This window comes from Staurois parvus, unplaced genomic scaffold (genome assembly GCF_062004578.1).
Source record: "Staurois parvus isolate SC_StPar_1 unplaced genomic scaffold, SC_StPar_1.0 ptg000493l, whole genome shotgun sequence".
Lineage (NCBI taxonomy): Eukaryota > Metazoa > Chordata > Amphibia > Anura > Ranidae > Staurois > Staurois parvus.
The window spans coordinates 406,752-423,023 of record NW_028318289.1 but is presented as its reverse complement, the minus strand read 5'-3'; the positions used below and the strand labels follow the sequence as shown (position 1 = coordinate 423,023).

Sequence of the window (16,272 nt, the reverse complement as noted above, 5' to 3'; positions counted from 1 at the left end):
ATCGCCCCAATACCTTTGCTACATGTATTCTGTGTTCCCCCAAAGACGGGGAGAAAATCAGAATGTCGTCTAAATAAACGATAACAAAGACATCCAAAAAGTCCCTAAAAATATCATTCACAAAGTGTTGAAACGTGGCCGGAGCATTACACAGCCCGAACGGCATGACCAGATATTCAAAATGGCCGAAGCGGGTGCGGAAGGCCGTCTTCCACTCGTCCCCCTCCCTTATGCGAATCAAGTTGTACGCCCCCCTCAGATCCAGCTTGGTAAAAACCACTGCTGACTTTAAACTTTGGAACAGCTCTGGTACTAACGGTAGTGGGTAGCGTTTTTTTATCGTGACCCTGTTCAATTCCCTGTAATCGATACACGGCCTTAAGGTTTTGTCTTTCTTTTCAACAAAGAAAATTCCCGCCCCCGCCGGTGAAGTGGAGTGGCAGATGAACCCCTTCTGGAGGCTGTCCTCGATATATTCCTTTAGGGCCCCCAATTCGGGCTCTGAAAGGGGGAAGATTCGCCCAAAAGGAATTTCTGAGCCGGGTAACAGGTCAACAGGACAGTCATAAGGGCGGTGGGGGGGTAGAGTATCGGCTCCCCGTTTGCTGAACACATCTAGAAACCCATGGTAGACTGCAGGGATTACTTGTTTTAATTCAGCTTCCCCCTCAGAGCACAGGAGGATTTGGGGGGCCCCCGGGCCCGAAGTGCAGCAGTATACCCGACAGTATGGGGAAGGGAACGTGATTACTCCGGTCTCCCAGTCATTCTGGGGGTTATGGGCCCATAACCATGGGAGCCCCAGAATGACTGGGAAGAGGGGTGAAGCTATAGCATCCAGGCGGAGGAGTTCCTGGTGCTGGCCGGCAATGACAGTGGTGATGGAGGGTGTTTCCTGGTTCACTACCCCCGATTTTATTCGGGAACCGTCGGCCAAATAAATATTGAACCCCTTCTGTTTCAATTGGAGAGGAATACCCTGCTGGTGAGCAAAATTAATATCCAAGAAGCAGCTGCATGCCCCCGAGTCAATTATGGCCGATACTTCCACGGTCCTTTCTGGAAGCTGAAAGGAAAGGGGTACCACTAAGTATTTGGATGGACCAACATTGCCAATGGATAAGGAAGAAGAGGTGCACTTACTCAGTTTCTGCGGGCAGGATCGTGCCATATGACCAGCTTCGCCACAATAGAGGCACAGGTTCTGGGATCGTCTGCGCTGATGTTCCTCTGGGGATAGTTTAGGCCGTGCCAGGCCGAGTTGCATGGGTTCGGGGTTATCTCCAGGTGGCCGGTTTTGGGTGATTGGCCTAGGTGCTTGACTGGGACCTTGAAATGACCCCCAGGGATTTCCATGACCCTGGCCGGACCTCTCAAACCTGCGTTCCCGCAGTCTACGGTCAATTTTAATGGTCAGTGCTATTAAGTCCTCTAAAGTCTCAGGTACCTCCACTCGGGCGAGCTCATCTTTCAGGCCTTCTGATAGGCCTATACGGAACTGATGCAGGAGTGCGAACTCGTTCCAGCGAGTATCCCCCATCCACCGCCTAAAGTCAGATGCGTACTCCTCCGCCGCTCGGCGGCCTTGCCGGAGCGTGTACAGAGTAGCTTCAGCAGAAGCTGCCCGCTGCGGGTCATCATAAAGGATGGCCATTGCATCAAAAAAACTGTCAACCGAAGTAAGGTGAGGGTCATTTTTTCCCCGTAATCGATGGGCCCAGTCTTGGGGTTCACCCTGCAGGAGGGAGATGACGAACCCCACCTTCACGGATTCAGTCACGAAGGTCCGGGGTTGTAGCTCAAAATAGAGGAGACAGGACTCGCGGAATGATCTGAAGCATGTGCGGTCCCCGTGGAAACGTTCCGGTAAGGGTACTCGGGGTTCGGCCGCCGGGAGTGGTGCGGATGCCCCAGACACCAGCACAGGGACTGCTACGGCTGGAGGTGCGGGGACCGCGGCCTGTGGGGCAGGAACGGATATAGTGCAGGTCTGGAATTGGGTTTCAATCTGCTGACATCTATCCTGCAGGGCCGATACGGCCTGTGTCAAATTAGACAGGTGCCTGCAGATCTCCTCAAGCGGCGAGGGCCCTCCTCTAGACTCAGTCATGGCCTTCTGGTACTGTAAGGGACCGCCTGGCGGTACCACTAGCACTCCACTGAATAGGCGTCCCCAGCGCACGGAATCTAAGTCCCAGGGTGCTTGTTCACCAGGGCCCCTGATGGTGGGGATGGACTTTGAGCTCCCCGAGACCAGGTCGTGACTACTGGGTGCGTCCGTCAGTGGTAGTAGTATGCGCCAAGGGCTCCCACGGGGAAGAGTCTGATGTGAGGAGGTCAGAAGACCCCACTGCAAGGGTTGGATGGATGAATGAGCAAGGTCAGACGGGCCGGATCGGTAACAGAGAGGACGGCAAGGTACAAGGCAGCGGGCATAGAATGGTCGGGTCACACGCCAGGTCAGCAACAGCAGGTCAAATCCAATCAGGGGCATTCAGGAGAGAGGTCAGGCAAAGCAAGGGTCAGAACAGGAGAAAGCAGCAAGGTCAGGTATAATCCGGGTCAAAACTTACAAAGGGTACAGGTTCACAGGTTCACAGGATGCAGGGAAGACCAAAAGGCACTGAATGACAGCTCAGGGCCATTTAAATATCCCGCCCTGCGCTGCCATTGGTGCCCAGCGGGCGGCCGCGGCTTCTACTGCGCATGCGCGAACTCGAACGCCGCGGCCGGCCCGGACCTAATGCTCGAGTCCCTGCACAGGGCGGCACACTGCGCCTGCGCCGGGACCATCGCGCCGGGGATCGAGGGGATCTGTCATCTGTCTGCTTGGCTCCATATGCTATTTACCTGGTCCTTGCTGGGTATCCACCTGCAATGTGTTACCAGTCTACCATGCACTTGTGCATCTGTCACCTGTCTGTCAAGCAACTGCCAACCTGCTGTCTGCCACATTCTGGGTCTGCTGCTCCTGCTGCCATCGGGTTTGTTGGTCTTCTGATTTGCTCTTGGCGAAGCACCTGCTCTTCATCCATGCAGTCTGCTGGACAATCTATAGGCACTCGTACCTCACTGTGCTCATACGGCCTCTGTCTCACTACCAGTAGTCTCTGAGCCGGAGCTGTAAGAAAGGCCTTCCTCTGCACATCAGGTATGTGGTAGAAATGCATGATGGTTTCTGGCATAAGTAGCACCCTCCTAGTTAGTTAGGGAGAGCTAGGTAATTATTTTTTTTAGATAGAAGGCTGAGTATCAGCCTGGGAATGAGTAAGAGGGTCAAATTTGGGTCAGGGCTGATTAGATAGTTCCCTGACACCTCCCCCTGCTCTAAAATCTTGGAGAAATGTCTACAAGCAGTGGGAGGGGATGAGGAGGAGCTGGCCTGCACACTAAAGGGATGCTGTCCAATCTCCAGGCAGGAGGCTTGGCATGGGGTCAGGTCAGCCCTTAAGTGTGACTGAGCCTGCTCAGCAGAGGAAGAGTTCGAGTTTTTCCCGCAGGGACAGACATGACGGGGCATTCAGGAGAGAGGTCAGGCAAAGCAAGGGTCAGAACAGGAGAAAGCAGCAAGGTCAGGTATAATCCGGGTCAAAACTTACAAAGGGTACAGGTTCACAGGTTCACAGGATGCAGGGAAGACCAAAAGGCACTGAATGACAGCTCAGGGCCATTTAAATATCCCGCCCTGCGCTGCCATTGGTGCCCAGCGGGCGGCCGCGGCTTCTACTGCGCATGCGCGAACTCGAACGCCGCGGCCGGCCCGGACCTAGTGCCCGTGTCCCTGCACAGGGCGGTGCACTGCGCCTGCGCCGGGACCATCGCGGCAGGGATCGAGGAGATCCCTGACAATTCCACACTTCAATTCAACTTTGTGCCAAATGGCCCCAACAAGTGTGAAGAAGACATTATAGTGTTCTTAAAGGGACAGTGCTCAATTTCAAATGAGAATTCTCTTCCCTTCACATCTAATTCTTGTCATCTAGTTCTGAGGACCCAAAGTGAGCTTACATGTCACTTGATAGTTTTTTTTTTTGCTCACTGATTGGAAGCAGTGGATTATTTCTGAAGCAGGCCTGTTAACTATTATTGTTATTTTATTGTGAATGTTGTTACTTTTGCTCACAACTGCCAAGAGTGATTATATTTGCTGCAGATATCGCTGTCATTTTGTTCTTTTTTGACCAAGTTACCTTTAATTCCAATATAAACTTATCCTAACTGGTGTGTGAGTCCATTTAACAGTTGTGAATTACTTTGGTCATTGGAGTATGGTGGTGTCTGCAGAAGTCGGGCTTGCAACAAGAGGTTCAGACTGACAGGGAACCCAAAATAATTACCCCTTAAGGGGGTAGTCTGGAAGATACTTGAGAGTTTAATAAAAGACTACATAAAACAATTTTTGCTAGAAAACAATATTTTAAGCAATAGTCAGCATGGGTTCACAAAAGACCGAAGTTGTCAAGCAAATCTGATTTCTTTTGATTAGGCACTAGGCAAAAACTTAGACAAAGGAGTGGCTATGGATATAGTATACTTAAATTTTACAAAAGTGTTTGACACAGTGCCACATACAAGGCTAATGTGTAAGGTAAAGTCTACAGGCTTTGAAAATTCAGTTTGTAAATGGACAGAAAACTGGATAAAAGACCATAGTCAGCAAGAGTTTCCAGCACTAAATAAAATATTTGGAGAATATTTCTTTCAGAAATTTGTAATTTTCGTACTTACAAAGATTGGTCCCCAGAACAGAATTCCACTGATAAGTGAAGGCGTGGTCATAAGAAAGCATAGAGAAATGCCAAAAGCAACTTCTAGGATGGCTGTTACAATCAGCACAATCTGTAAATTAAAAAAAAAAATGGTTTAGAACCAAGTTTCTTACACAGAAGAAATGTTTTATTTATTACATCATGGTTTATAAAAAAAGGTTTTCAGCTTATTCTGATGCCATTAAATGCTAACTTTAATTTACCAATTGCACATTGATATTTGAAGGTAAGGTGGTAAAATTGGATTGCTAATTGCATTGGTGAATTCATTATCTACAGTAGGTTGTTCCATATACTGTATTGAGCCCACTAGGAGCTGTTGACATTTGGGTTATGGTTATGGGTAAAGATTATGATCTCAAACTAGCAGGACTAAAATTCAAAATTGACCTAAGAAAGTAACATTTTACTGGTTGAGTGGTGATTGCATGGAACATAATTCCAGCAGAGGTAGTGAGTCGAAAAACAGTATGTAAATTCAGACATGCTTGGGATAAACACAGCTCTATACCCAGGCAAAAATAAACAAAGGGGCCACCATGATCCTTCTATGTTTCTACAGTTTTTCAATGGTATCTAAAGAATTAGTTACATAGTTAGTCTGGCTGAAAAAAGACAAAAGTCCATCCAGTTCAACCATTTAAAAAAAAAAGTTATAATCCTAAACCCACAGTTGATCGAGAGGAAGGCAAAAAAACCCAGCAAAGCACGATCCAATTTGCTCCTGCAGGGGAAAAAATTCCTTCCTGATCCCCCTGGATCAACTTTACCTATAAATGTTAGTATTCAGTTATATTCTTTGTATCTAAGAAACAATCCAAGCCTTTTTTGAAGCAATCCACTGAGCTGGCCAGAACCAACTCAATTAATGCACTCAAAAGTGATATTTAAAGTAGTGTGTAAATTAGGTAACCTATTAAAGCTCCCACATTGCTCAATTCTTTTAAAATGTGGACATAAACAGTTCCTATGCTATCCACTCACCTTCTCCAGCTCCAGGTCGCACATCTGAGCTTCCCTGAATGTCTGTGTACATGTATAGTGCTCTAGAAATTGCATTGGCACACGGAGCAGGGGAAAGGCCTGGGCTGTTTCTGTGGATGCATGAGATTTGTCTATAGTCCCAGTCAAGAGTGCCCATACAAAGGTGGCTCCATGGGTCCCTATAAGTAGATGGAGCCACCTGAAAACAAGGAAAAGGAGAATTTTTGATGAGACGAAAATCAAAGCAATCACAGGCTTACATTAAAAAAAACCACACAGCTAACTGGGTAAATGCTGAAGTTTGCACCACTATAATATTTTGACATGTGAGGGTTTAATAATACTTTACAACGTAGGTCATAGGTAGTGCCCGGTATATTGGCCCAACCCTTGCTGCTTGTATGTCTCTGGTGCTCCATAAAATTAAGGTGAAATAAAAAAAATTTGAGTCCTCACTGTAACAAAAACAGTGAGGTAATCATTTAATGGGGAAACTTGTTGAGGTGATAATTGTCTACAAATGGATTCCCCTCATTTTGGAAATATTTTCTCTCACTTCCAAATGCACCTACGAGACAGAAAGTAAAGGGAAATCTTCATGATGGCACACAGACGTTAAAAAAATGTGTTTAAACCATTCCCAAGTCTATTGAAAACTAAAAAAAAACATTCTAACCATCATTGATTGGCTAGGGTGCCTACATGCTCTGCCATGATCTTCTTCTCAATTTGACCCAAGGATTTACACAGTGAATGTGTGATAAAGGTTTGTCCTAAGAAAAGGAAATAATAGGATATTGGTTTCAAAAATTATTTTTAAGATGTTAAAACATCTCTTTGTGCACTGACCACTTCCAAAATTGGGAAGGAATAATTACCATGTCTGTACATGTCCAAACCAATTTAAGAAACCTGTTCATGTTGTGTTATTCGTCTTATCTCTGAATAGACTTAGTCTTTTTCTAAATTTAGAAGGTGAAGTTACGGATTACACTTACCCCTAGACCATATGGTTTTCCTTTAAAAAATGTCTTCTGTAAGGTAGCCAGCCTTGGATCCATGGGCGTGGCAGGGAGCATGGTAGGAAGCATGGCAGGGGGAGCGGCATACGGCGGTGGTAAAGGTTGGAAGGTCCACTGTTGACTGTTATTTTGGAAGATTATCTGTGCTGGAGGAGGTGAAACATTCCACACTTGAGCTCCCGGATACCCATTAGGTCCAGCCGATACTGGATTCATGTTCCATTGAAAGTTGACAGGTATGGCATTTGGTTGTATAGAACCAGGAGGAAGAATGGTGGGTTGTACGACATTATAACCAGGCACATCACCCATTTTTTCTAGGGCTGACATCATGAAATCTTACTGAAACAGAAGTAACATTATAAGCAACTGCAGATTACAAATAGAACAAGATGCAGGACATAGCTGAGAGCAGAAAGGAATACCCAGTTCTTTCAAGTATGGAGAGGCATGTGACTTACTTTGCTTACGCCCGCTTGACAGTACTGATGCTTGCTGAGAGGCCACTCATACTTTCAGCGGTGTAACATGTAGCTACACAAAGAGTCCTTTATGAGTTCCAGCTAGGATTAACTTGGAGATCCCATGGGGATTCTCTCTCCTCCGATGACCAGATAGGCGGAAAGATAGGTATAGAGTACATTTCTACATGAGCAAAGCAAAGGTTCATTTAAGAACTTGGAATGAGGAAAGCAGACTTAAAAGGTCTAAATTTTTCTTGACTTTTAGATCCTTACAGAAAATTCCATTGTGTTCCAAAGCCAACAAAAACACTTCAACATGGGGGTTGCCTCTGGTTGCATGAAGCTAGTGGGAGACTAAGAACTGTTCATCTAATTGTAGCTATGCCAGTTCCTACTGTTATTATTATTTGTGTTTACAGTTTTAGATTATGATCAATTATTCATTTCTATTTGATGGTTTTTTTTAAGAAATGAGTGAATAGAAGTAGTCACTAATAAAAATGAAAAAAATCAAACTAAGATCATTGCATAGTATACATCCTATTTTAAATACATGTATGTCTCCACATAGCCATTTTGATTGCAAAAAAAAAACAAATCAGCATACCATGCATGTTAGATTTCAAACAGAAAAATATGTTGCAGGAATGGGAGCTCATCGCATACTAATGATGTCACTATAATCCTAGTTCCCCTATACACAAGAGATCCTTTACCACATCAAAGTCCCCCCTATACATCAGAGGACCTTTATAATATTAAAGCCCCACCAACCTACACATCAGAGGTCCTTTATCACATCAACGTCCCCCCTATATATTTCATTTATTACATCAAAGCTGCCCCCCATACATCAGAAGTCCCCAATCAGTACAAAGACCCCCCCAATCACAGAGTCCTCTCATCTATCCCTGATCCAGGGCAAACTAGGTCTCGTGCTTGCAGCATCCCGAAGGACCCCAAAGGGAGGGTACCCTGGTTGAGGAATCAGATTAAGAGCTATGGAAAATTAAAGTGGTCTTTGGTAGTTTTTAAGGATGTAATGGGCTTTTAATGGCTCCTGAGAGTTAAAGAAGTTGATTTCAGCTATCCTTGACCTGTTGCCCCTTTAGCCAAATTATGTTATATCTAGTTCACAGAAAGAAGACAGAAGAAAAAAGCAGCTCAATATGTGCAGTCTGTGATTTTGTGGCATAATTACATTTATGCCAATATTCCTCCACTCGTTCCTAGTTAAAACCAATTCATCGAACCCTTTGCTAAAGCTGGCTATACACTGATAGATTTTCAAACAAGCATTCATTTGACTGGATGAATAATATTCTAAAGTACTTCAAAATTTTGTTTGCTTTTAACTTTCGATTTTGGAATCAATGTAATTTGCCAAACGAAAATTACATTCAGAGTAAGAAATTTGTCTGTTCGAGAAAAAAAATTATATTCTGCTCATTTGAATTTGTTCCTCATTTTGGTTGAAAACGAAAAAAATTCTATTCTGCTCATTTGAATTTGTTCCTCATTTTGGTTGAAAACGACCCTCTATTTCACCCCACTAATGATTAGAAAATCGGATGCATGTTCTTAAAATTAAACATTTTAAACAAAATTCTACTTGCATATAGCCAACCTTATGCAGGCTATACACGGGCCAAATTCCGAACGAATGTTCTTTAGAAAATCAGAAATTTTGTGCGTTTTATAAAACAATGGTGCCACCATTGATTTAGAAATTCAACCAACCAAGCCTTCAATTTCACCACGTGTTGCTACAGAAAAGAATTTTCATAGTTTTCTTTTCTTTCCAGGTCACAGCTCATGCCCATTCCTTTATTTATTACATTTCTCACACAATTCCCCCATCGTTGATTAAAAATTTGTTCATTTTTCAAAAAAAGTTCCAACATGCCCGATTGCTCAAATTCGATGGTAGCTAAAAAACTGGCCATTACTGTGGCCCACTAATGGTGCGAAATTCGAACGAAAATTCTTGGAAGAGATTTTTTAAAGAAAATTATTTCAGAATTAGACCCGTGTATGGCCCGCTTTAGAATGAATCCTAACAATGACAGGTCTATTGGATATACTGTATGTCTTTACAGCAGATACATGACATAGGAGTCTATCATTGACTATTGTAACTCCCTCCTCATTGGTCTACCTAATCGCAGGCTATCCCCTCTTCAGTCTATCATGAATGCTGCTGCCAGACTCATCCACCTTACTAACTGTTCCATATCTGCCACCCCTCTCTGCCAATCCCCCCACTGGCTTCCCATTGCTCAACTAATAAAATTCAAAACATTAACACTAACATATAAAGACATTTATAACTCTGCCCCAAATTACATCACCAATCTTGTCTCCAAATATCACCCACAACATCCTCTCTGCTCCTCCCACAACTTCCTGCTCTCTAGCTCCCTTGTCTCCTCCTACCACGCTAATCTCCGGGACTTCTCCAGAGCCTCCCCCATCCTCTGGAACTCCCTACCCTAATCTACTCTGCCCACTTTTAGGCGATCTCTGAAAACTTACCTCTTCAGGGAAGCCTATCCTGCCTTCAGTTAATAACGGAATCTTCTATTCCTCCTACCAGTCCATCCCCCACAGTTATTACCTTTTGCACCACCAGCCCCTGCCTCTTAGATTGTAAACTCCAAGGAGCAGGGCCCTCCTAACCCTCTTGTATTGAATTGTATTGTCTTCCGTTATATTGTAAAGTGCTGAGCAAACTGTTGGCCCTATATAAATCCTGTATAATAATAGTAATAATAATCAAACACAACTAGGCAAGCCTGTCTATTTTTCATCTCAGAATTCCATTGAACTTTTGAATATCTGTGCCAGCCTATGTTGACTTTTGTTTTACAAAAGACAACAGAAGATGTGGACAAGTTGGACCATGGATACATATTACGAAAAATAGCTTGGAAAGTTCAAGATGTATTCTACCTGCTTGCGTCTGATTGTTGTTAGTCTGAAGCTCCTCGTCCTTCTAATGCTCTACCAAACTTCCTACTCTGGAATAAATCAATGGCTCACGTGACAATGACTCTTGCCTACATATGACTGTATAATAAAGGAGGAAAAAAAAACAAAGTACTGTAGAAGGCAGCAACCTTTAGAATGCAATTTAGTTATTGCTGGTAGAGAGATTGGAGATAAGACTAGACATTGTCACATTCCCCAGATATTCAATATCACTGGAAATGTCAGAATGACTTGTCCATACAGAGGGTATTATTAGGCTTTAACTAGGGATTCCCTGGATTCGGTAAACTTCAAAGTTCAGATGACTAACCTGAACCCTATTGAATTCAATAGGAATCAAATCTGTACAGTATAAGTTAAAATGTCCATTTTTTTGGCTAATAGGCCTAGGGCCATCAAAAAACAGGAGCAATTTATTTAAATGCCTATAGAGAAAAATTAAAAATGTCCAGTTCTTTTAAATAAGATGCCTGGGGGGTGTCCTAATCTTGCATGTGAAGAGGTACATCTCTGTGATGTCCAAAAATGTTGCAGCAAAACTGACATTACGCCCTAATTCACTCCGGTGTGAAGCTATTTAACTTTTACCCCCTTCCTGCTCCGACCAATTTATAAGCTTTCTGCGCTGTCGCACTTTGAATGACAATTGCGCAATCATGCAACACTGCACCCAAACTAAATTTTCATAATTTTTTGAGACAAATAGAGCTTTCTTTTGGAGGTATTTGATTACCACTGGGTTTTTTATTTTTTGTTAAAAAAGACCAAAAATATTTTTAAAAAAATGTTTTTGTTCATTTCTGTTATAAAGTTTTGTAAATAAGTAATTTTTCTCTTTCACTGATGAGGAGGTACTAATGGGCACTGTTAAGTGGCACTGATGGGCAGCACTAATTGGCACTGTTAGGCGACACTGATGAGCATTGATAGGCGGCACTGATGGACACTGTTAGCTGGCACTGATTCAACTGATGGGCACTGTTTGCCAGCACAGATGGGTGCTGTTAGGCGGCACTAATGGGCATTGATAAGCTGCATTGATTTAACTGATGGGCACTGATTGCCAGCAGCGATTGTCAGCACAGATGGGCTTTATTGGCAGCATTTATGGGGTGACTCTTATGATCAGTGTAGATGTCCCCTTGCGAAATGCTGCATACCGGCTCTCCTATCCTCACGCTCTGTCAACATGAGGACTGCCTATAACTGGCATTTTCTACTTACCCTGTGATCAGCTGTGATTGGACACAGCTGCTCACATGGTAAAAACGGCTGTGATTAGCCCGTTCCTTAGTCATGTGATCAGCTGTGTCCAAAGGACACAGCAATCACAGATGGCGCGCGGGGGGCGCGGTTCTGGCAGGACGTCCATGTACGCCCCCCCATAACTAACTTTGCGGTGCTGCACCGATTTGGAAAAAAGGTTCCTGCACTATTTTTTGCGATTTCAGGTGTGACTTGCATTGCTATGAAGAGTTGAAATTGAAGCGCCACACTACTGTTAAGCGGTCCAAATACAACTTTATTCCATTAAAAGTCAGGGGTATAATTTGATAAGTAGCCAACACGTTTTGGGGGTCCAAGTGCCCACGTCATCAGGGCTTGACTGACAATAAAGTGAAAAGAGTAGAAGTGAACAATGGTATTTGTTCCAGTGCGAATTAAAAGCAAAGGCTTGATCACCAGTTTGTTTGCATTGCTATGAGTAAGGCTCCATAAGCCGAAACACGTCAGCATTTGGATTTTGTACCTGTATTTGTGTCATCCATAAAGCATTTATTAACCACTTCACATCTGGCCCTTGTATATAAACGGACGGACGGAAGCAGTGCAGGAGTGGGTGGCCATTTCTAAACGGCCTCCCCACTACCTGCTTGTGTGGGTTCCCTGGGAGCACGCAACACCGCGATCTGGTGCCCGCTGTGTCCTCTGGACACAGTGGAATACCGATCGCTGTATGGGACCTCTGCGTGAGGTCCCGATCATGTGATCACTGATTGGCCAATAAGTGATCAGATGAACAGTAGTAAACAAGATGTCACTTCTGACATCATTGCTTACTCCGTGTGAAATCTGTGAATGAGCACAGAGGTCACATGGTACAGGGCTATTCACAACAGCCTTGTACCATTTGACAAGCTGCGACCAATCACAGCTCTTGCAGTAGTTCTCAATGGCTGCAAGAACCAGAGATAAGGAGACATGCTTGCTTTTACAGCCTTTATGGGTGTAAAAGCAATCAGTGTAAAAAAAAAAAATCTTCATCACCCCACACAAGTAGAACAGTGTCACTATGGTGACACTGTGCTGCTAGGGTGACAGTATGTTAAAAAAAAACATAAATAATAATATAAAAAAATTAAATAAAAATGTATAAAAAAAATTTGAAACTGATAATTTTTGGTTTTAAACTAATTTTGGTTATTTTTTTTTTACTAAAAAGATAACTGAATAAATTTTGGCCAAGATTTATGAAGAAAGATTATTTATTTGCAAAATTTTATAAGAAAAACACTTTTTTTTCCAAATTTTGGACTTTTTCATTTATATAGGATAAAAAATAAAAATCCCAGTGGTGAATAAATACCAGCAAAATAAAGTTTTATCTGTCTCAAAAAAATGTTACAAAATTCATATGGGTACAGTGTTGTATGACCGCGCAATTGTCATGCAAAGTGTGATAGCGCTAAAAGCTGAAAATTGGCCTGGGCAGGAAGGGGGTAATAGTGTCTGGACTTGAAGTGGTTAAGAAGTCATCGAGTTGCTGGCTATCATCTGTGGATTAATGCATAGACATCTGTGCATGAAGTAGCACAGATATCAAGTCGCACCTGAAATTGCACTGACCTGCGTCTTTGAAATCATGCAACTTTAAGTCAAATTCAGTTTGAACCAGGGCTTATGAAGGAAAGAAGGGTTTTCAGTTGCCAGCAAATGATATTTTATTGCCATTGGGTGAATTAAAATTCATTACTTGCTTCTTTAAAAAAAAAAACAGCACACAGATCCCCTCCAAGGGTCTGCTTTGTATATTGTGGGACTTTTGGAAGGGACCGTGTGATGATTTTTTTAAAGAAACTGGCAATCAAGTGTCATTTGCTGGAAATTTAAACTGTATATTTTTTAAGAGGTGCTTCACAAAAAAAAAAATTAAGTTCCCCCTAAAAATCCTTACCAAACCCTTAGTCTGAGCATGCAACCTGGTTGGCAGGAAAAGGTTGGGCGGCGGCAAGCATGCAGTCTCCCCAGTCCTGAACTATACCAGACAGCATTCCCTCAATATGGGGGGTGCATTGCAAGGGGGAAGAAATACTACTTCTATATTTTCAGCCCCCACTGAACAGGGTACAAACTGGGAAAATGTTCCGTCCGAACCGAACTGTCAGCATATCCCTAGCATTAAATGGTAAGCCCACACAAAACTGAGATAGCAGTGTTTGGTGGATGCTGGAGGGTTAAAGCGGAATTCCAGCAATCTGTCTTGCATATTCATTTTTGTCCAAAGTGACAAAATGTTAGTATTGTAATCTTGAGGGGCTCAAGATCATCAGCCAAGCACATCTTTTATTGTGCAGAAGTAAAACAAAAACAGCTTTCTTCAGTAAAAATAAATCAATTCATCCATCATCCTCAACCTAAAAATGTATTTTGTTTCTGTTTGTTTCAAAACAATGTGTTAACTTACTAATTTTGTTTACATTACATTCGTAACAAAATTCGATTTGTTTAGTTTCATTTTGTTTATTCATTTTCGACCGGATTCAAATTTTTCTGAAAGTATTCTAATCCAGTTCAAATCAAATTCAAATTGAAAAGATCGAATTGATCCAAATTTATTGTGAAGAATAGCTTGTTCTATTCTATTCAAAATTCGAATATCAGAAGACAGTTCTATTCTATTCAATTTTTTTCTATTCTAGTCAAGTTACATATAAATGTGCAGCGTTAATCAACAAATAAAGGTATCATATAATATATCATAATATATGTCCCCAATGATGAAATCAACCAGTGACAGTTTTTATGAATATAGCGTGATCTACAGCTTCCAGTCCAGTGGTGGTGCTCCCTGTGTTAAAGTAAAAACTGCGCACTAACCAGAAGCGTAATTGGATTACGCAGTGTATAAATCATACAGGTCCACTTCACTGGTCTAGGTCCAGACTGAAATTCAAGGTGGGTTCAACTTCAGGTTGGTATGGATAAATAGTTACAGGGAGACCAGGTGGAGCCTAGGACGTTGTGACGTCACGCCGCCGCTGCCACGTGGAGGCCCAGCGGCCATCTTTCTGTCTGCATGGTCAGTTGTTTGCACATATCTGACACTGCTTTATTGCCATTCGTTGTTTTAAGGAATAATTTTTTGCTATTTAATAAACCAGTACTATATTACTACACTATGGGCACTTTCCTTGGTCTCCCTTGAGGAGCTTTACTATTTTCAGAGCCCTGCTGTGATCCAGTTACCAGCCCACCATACCCAGAGAGGGAAGCACCTGTAATTCAGGAATCTTCACCCACCTATCCTTTAAAGGGGACCTCTGGCCTACTGGATATACCTACACCTACTGAGGGCTATTTATCCATACCAACCTGAAGTAGAACCCACCTTGATTTCCAGTCCGGACCTAGACCAGTGAAGTGGACCTGTATGATTTATACACTGCGTAATCCAATTACGCTTCTGGTTAATGCGCAATTTTTACCTTAAGGGAGCACCACCACTGGACTAGAAGCTGTATATCACTCTATATTCATAAAAACTGTCACTGGTTGTTTTCATCATTGGGGACATATATTATGATATATTATATGATACCTTTATTTGTTGATTAGCGCTGCACATATATATTTTTATGCGATTTTGACAAGGCTTTTATTTGGTTTCCTTGGATGTTCAGCTGCTTACCTTTTTAGAGTGCTCACTTTTATTGCTATTGTATTCTAGTCTAGTAACATAGTTAGTCTGGCTGAAAAAAGACAAAAATCCATCCAGTTCAACCATTAAAAAAAATTATAATCCTACACCCACAGTTGATCCAGAGGAAGGCAAAAAAACACAGCAAAGCATGGGCCAATTTGCTCCTGCAGGGGATAAAAAGGGGGCTTAGTTTTCTTCAGTATTGCCTGTAGTGACCGCATGGCAGGTAACATTTAAACAAGTGATAATCGGGTTCAGGTCTTCTTTATCGCCCCCCATATGTTCTGATTAGACACATGATGTTCTTTTCTCATGCTGCTCATGACATGTGACATTATACAGTGTATGATAAGGCAGGATTGTAGAATTTGTGCTATAAGCTGCGGCCAAGGCTTAGGCGTCAGCTGGGCAAAAGTCCAAGAAATGATAGTCATATGCTGGGAGAGCAATGTACAAACAGCTGTTTTTCAGTGCAGCTATATGTATTAAAAATAAATATAGGAGAACAGGACAAAAAAAATGTGTTTTTTTTTTTGTTTCAATTAATTATTTAAATATTTTTTTTGAATAATTTTGTCTTAGTTTAAAGTGTTCCTAAACCCAGGCCCCTGCATTCCCTATATCCCCTCTCCACGTACCCTGCATTCGCTATATCCACTCTCCCCGGACCCCGCATTCACTATATCCGCTCTCCCTGGACCCTGCATTCGCTATATCCGGTCACCCCGGACCCTGCATTCGCTATATCCAGTCTCCACGGACCCTGCATTCACTATATCCAGTCTCCCCGGACCCTGCATTCACTATCTCTGGTCTCCCGGGACCCTGCATTCACTATATCTGGTCTCCCCGGACCTTGCATTCGCTATATCCGGTCTCCCGGGACCCTGCATTCACTATATCTGCTCTCCCCGGACCCTGCATTCGCTATATCCGGTCTCCCGGGACCCTGCATTCACTATATCCGGTCTCCCCGGACCCTGCATTCACTATATCTGGTCTCCCCGGACCCTGCATTCACTATATCCGGTCTCCCCGGACCCTGCATTCACTATATCCGGTCTCCCACAGTATACACAACATGGAAATGCAATTATTTTAGTAAATATAAACTGCTAAAT

General features: G+C 42.9%; 1 protein-coding gene across 1 annotated transcript in view; it reads right to left on the bottom strand.

Annotated features, from left to right (window-relative positions):
• LOC149452163 (high affinity immunoglobulin epsilon receptor subunit beta-like) overlaps nucleotides 1-10,300 on the bottom strand; it is a 61,816-nt gene extending 51,516 nt beyond the window's left edge. Inside the window, exons 1-3 of the mRNA XM_089689702.1 lie at nucleotides 10,192-10,300; nucleotides 6,752-7,117; nucleotides 4,729-4,839 (exon numbers count right to left, since the gene is read on the bottom strand). Of these exons, the coding sequence (XP_089545828.1) occupies nucleotides 4,729-4,839; nucleotides 6,752-7,108 (468 nt within the window). The 5' untranslated portion in view covers nucleotides 7,109-7,117; nucleotides 10,192-10,300. The remainder of the gene's footprint in view (nucleotides 1-4,728; nucleotides 4,840-6,751; nucleotides 7,118-10,191) is intronic.
• Nucleotides 10,301-16,272: the final 5,972 nt, after the last annotated feature.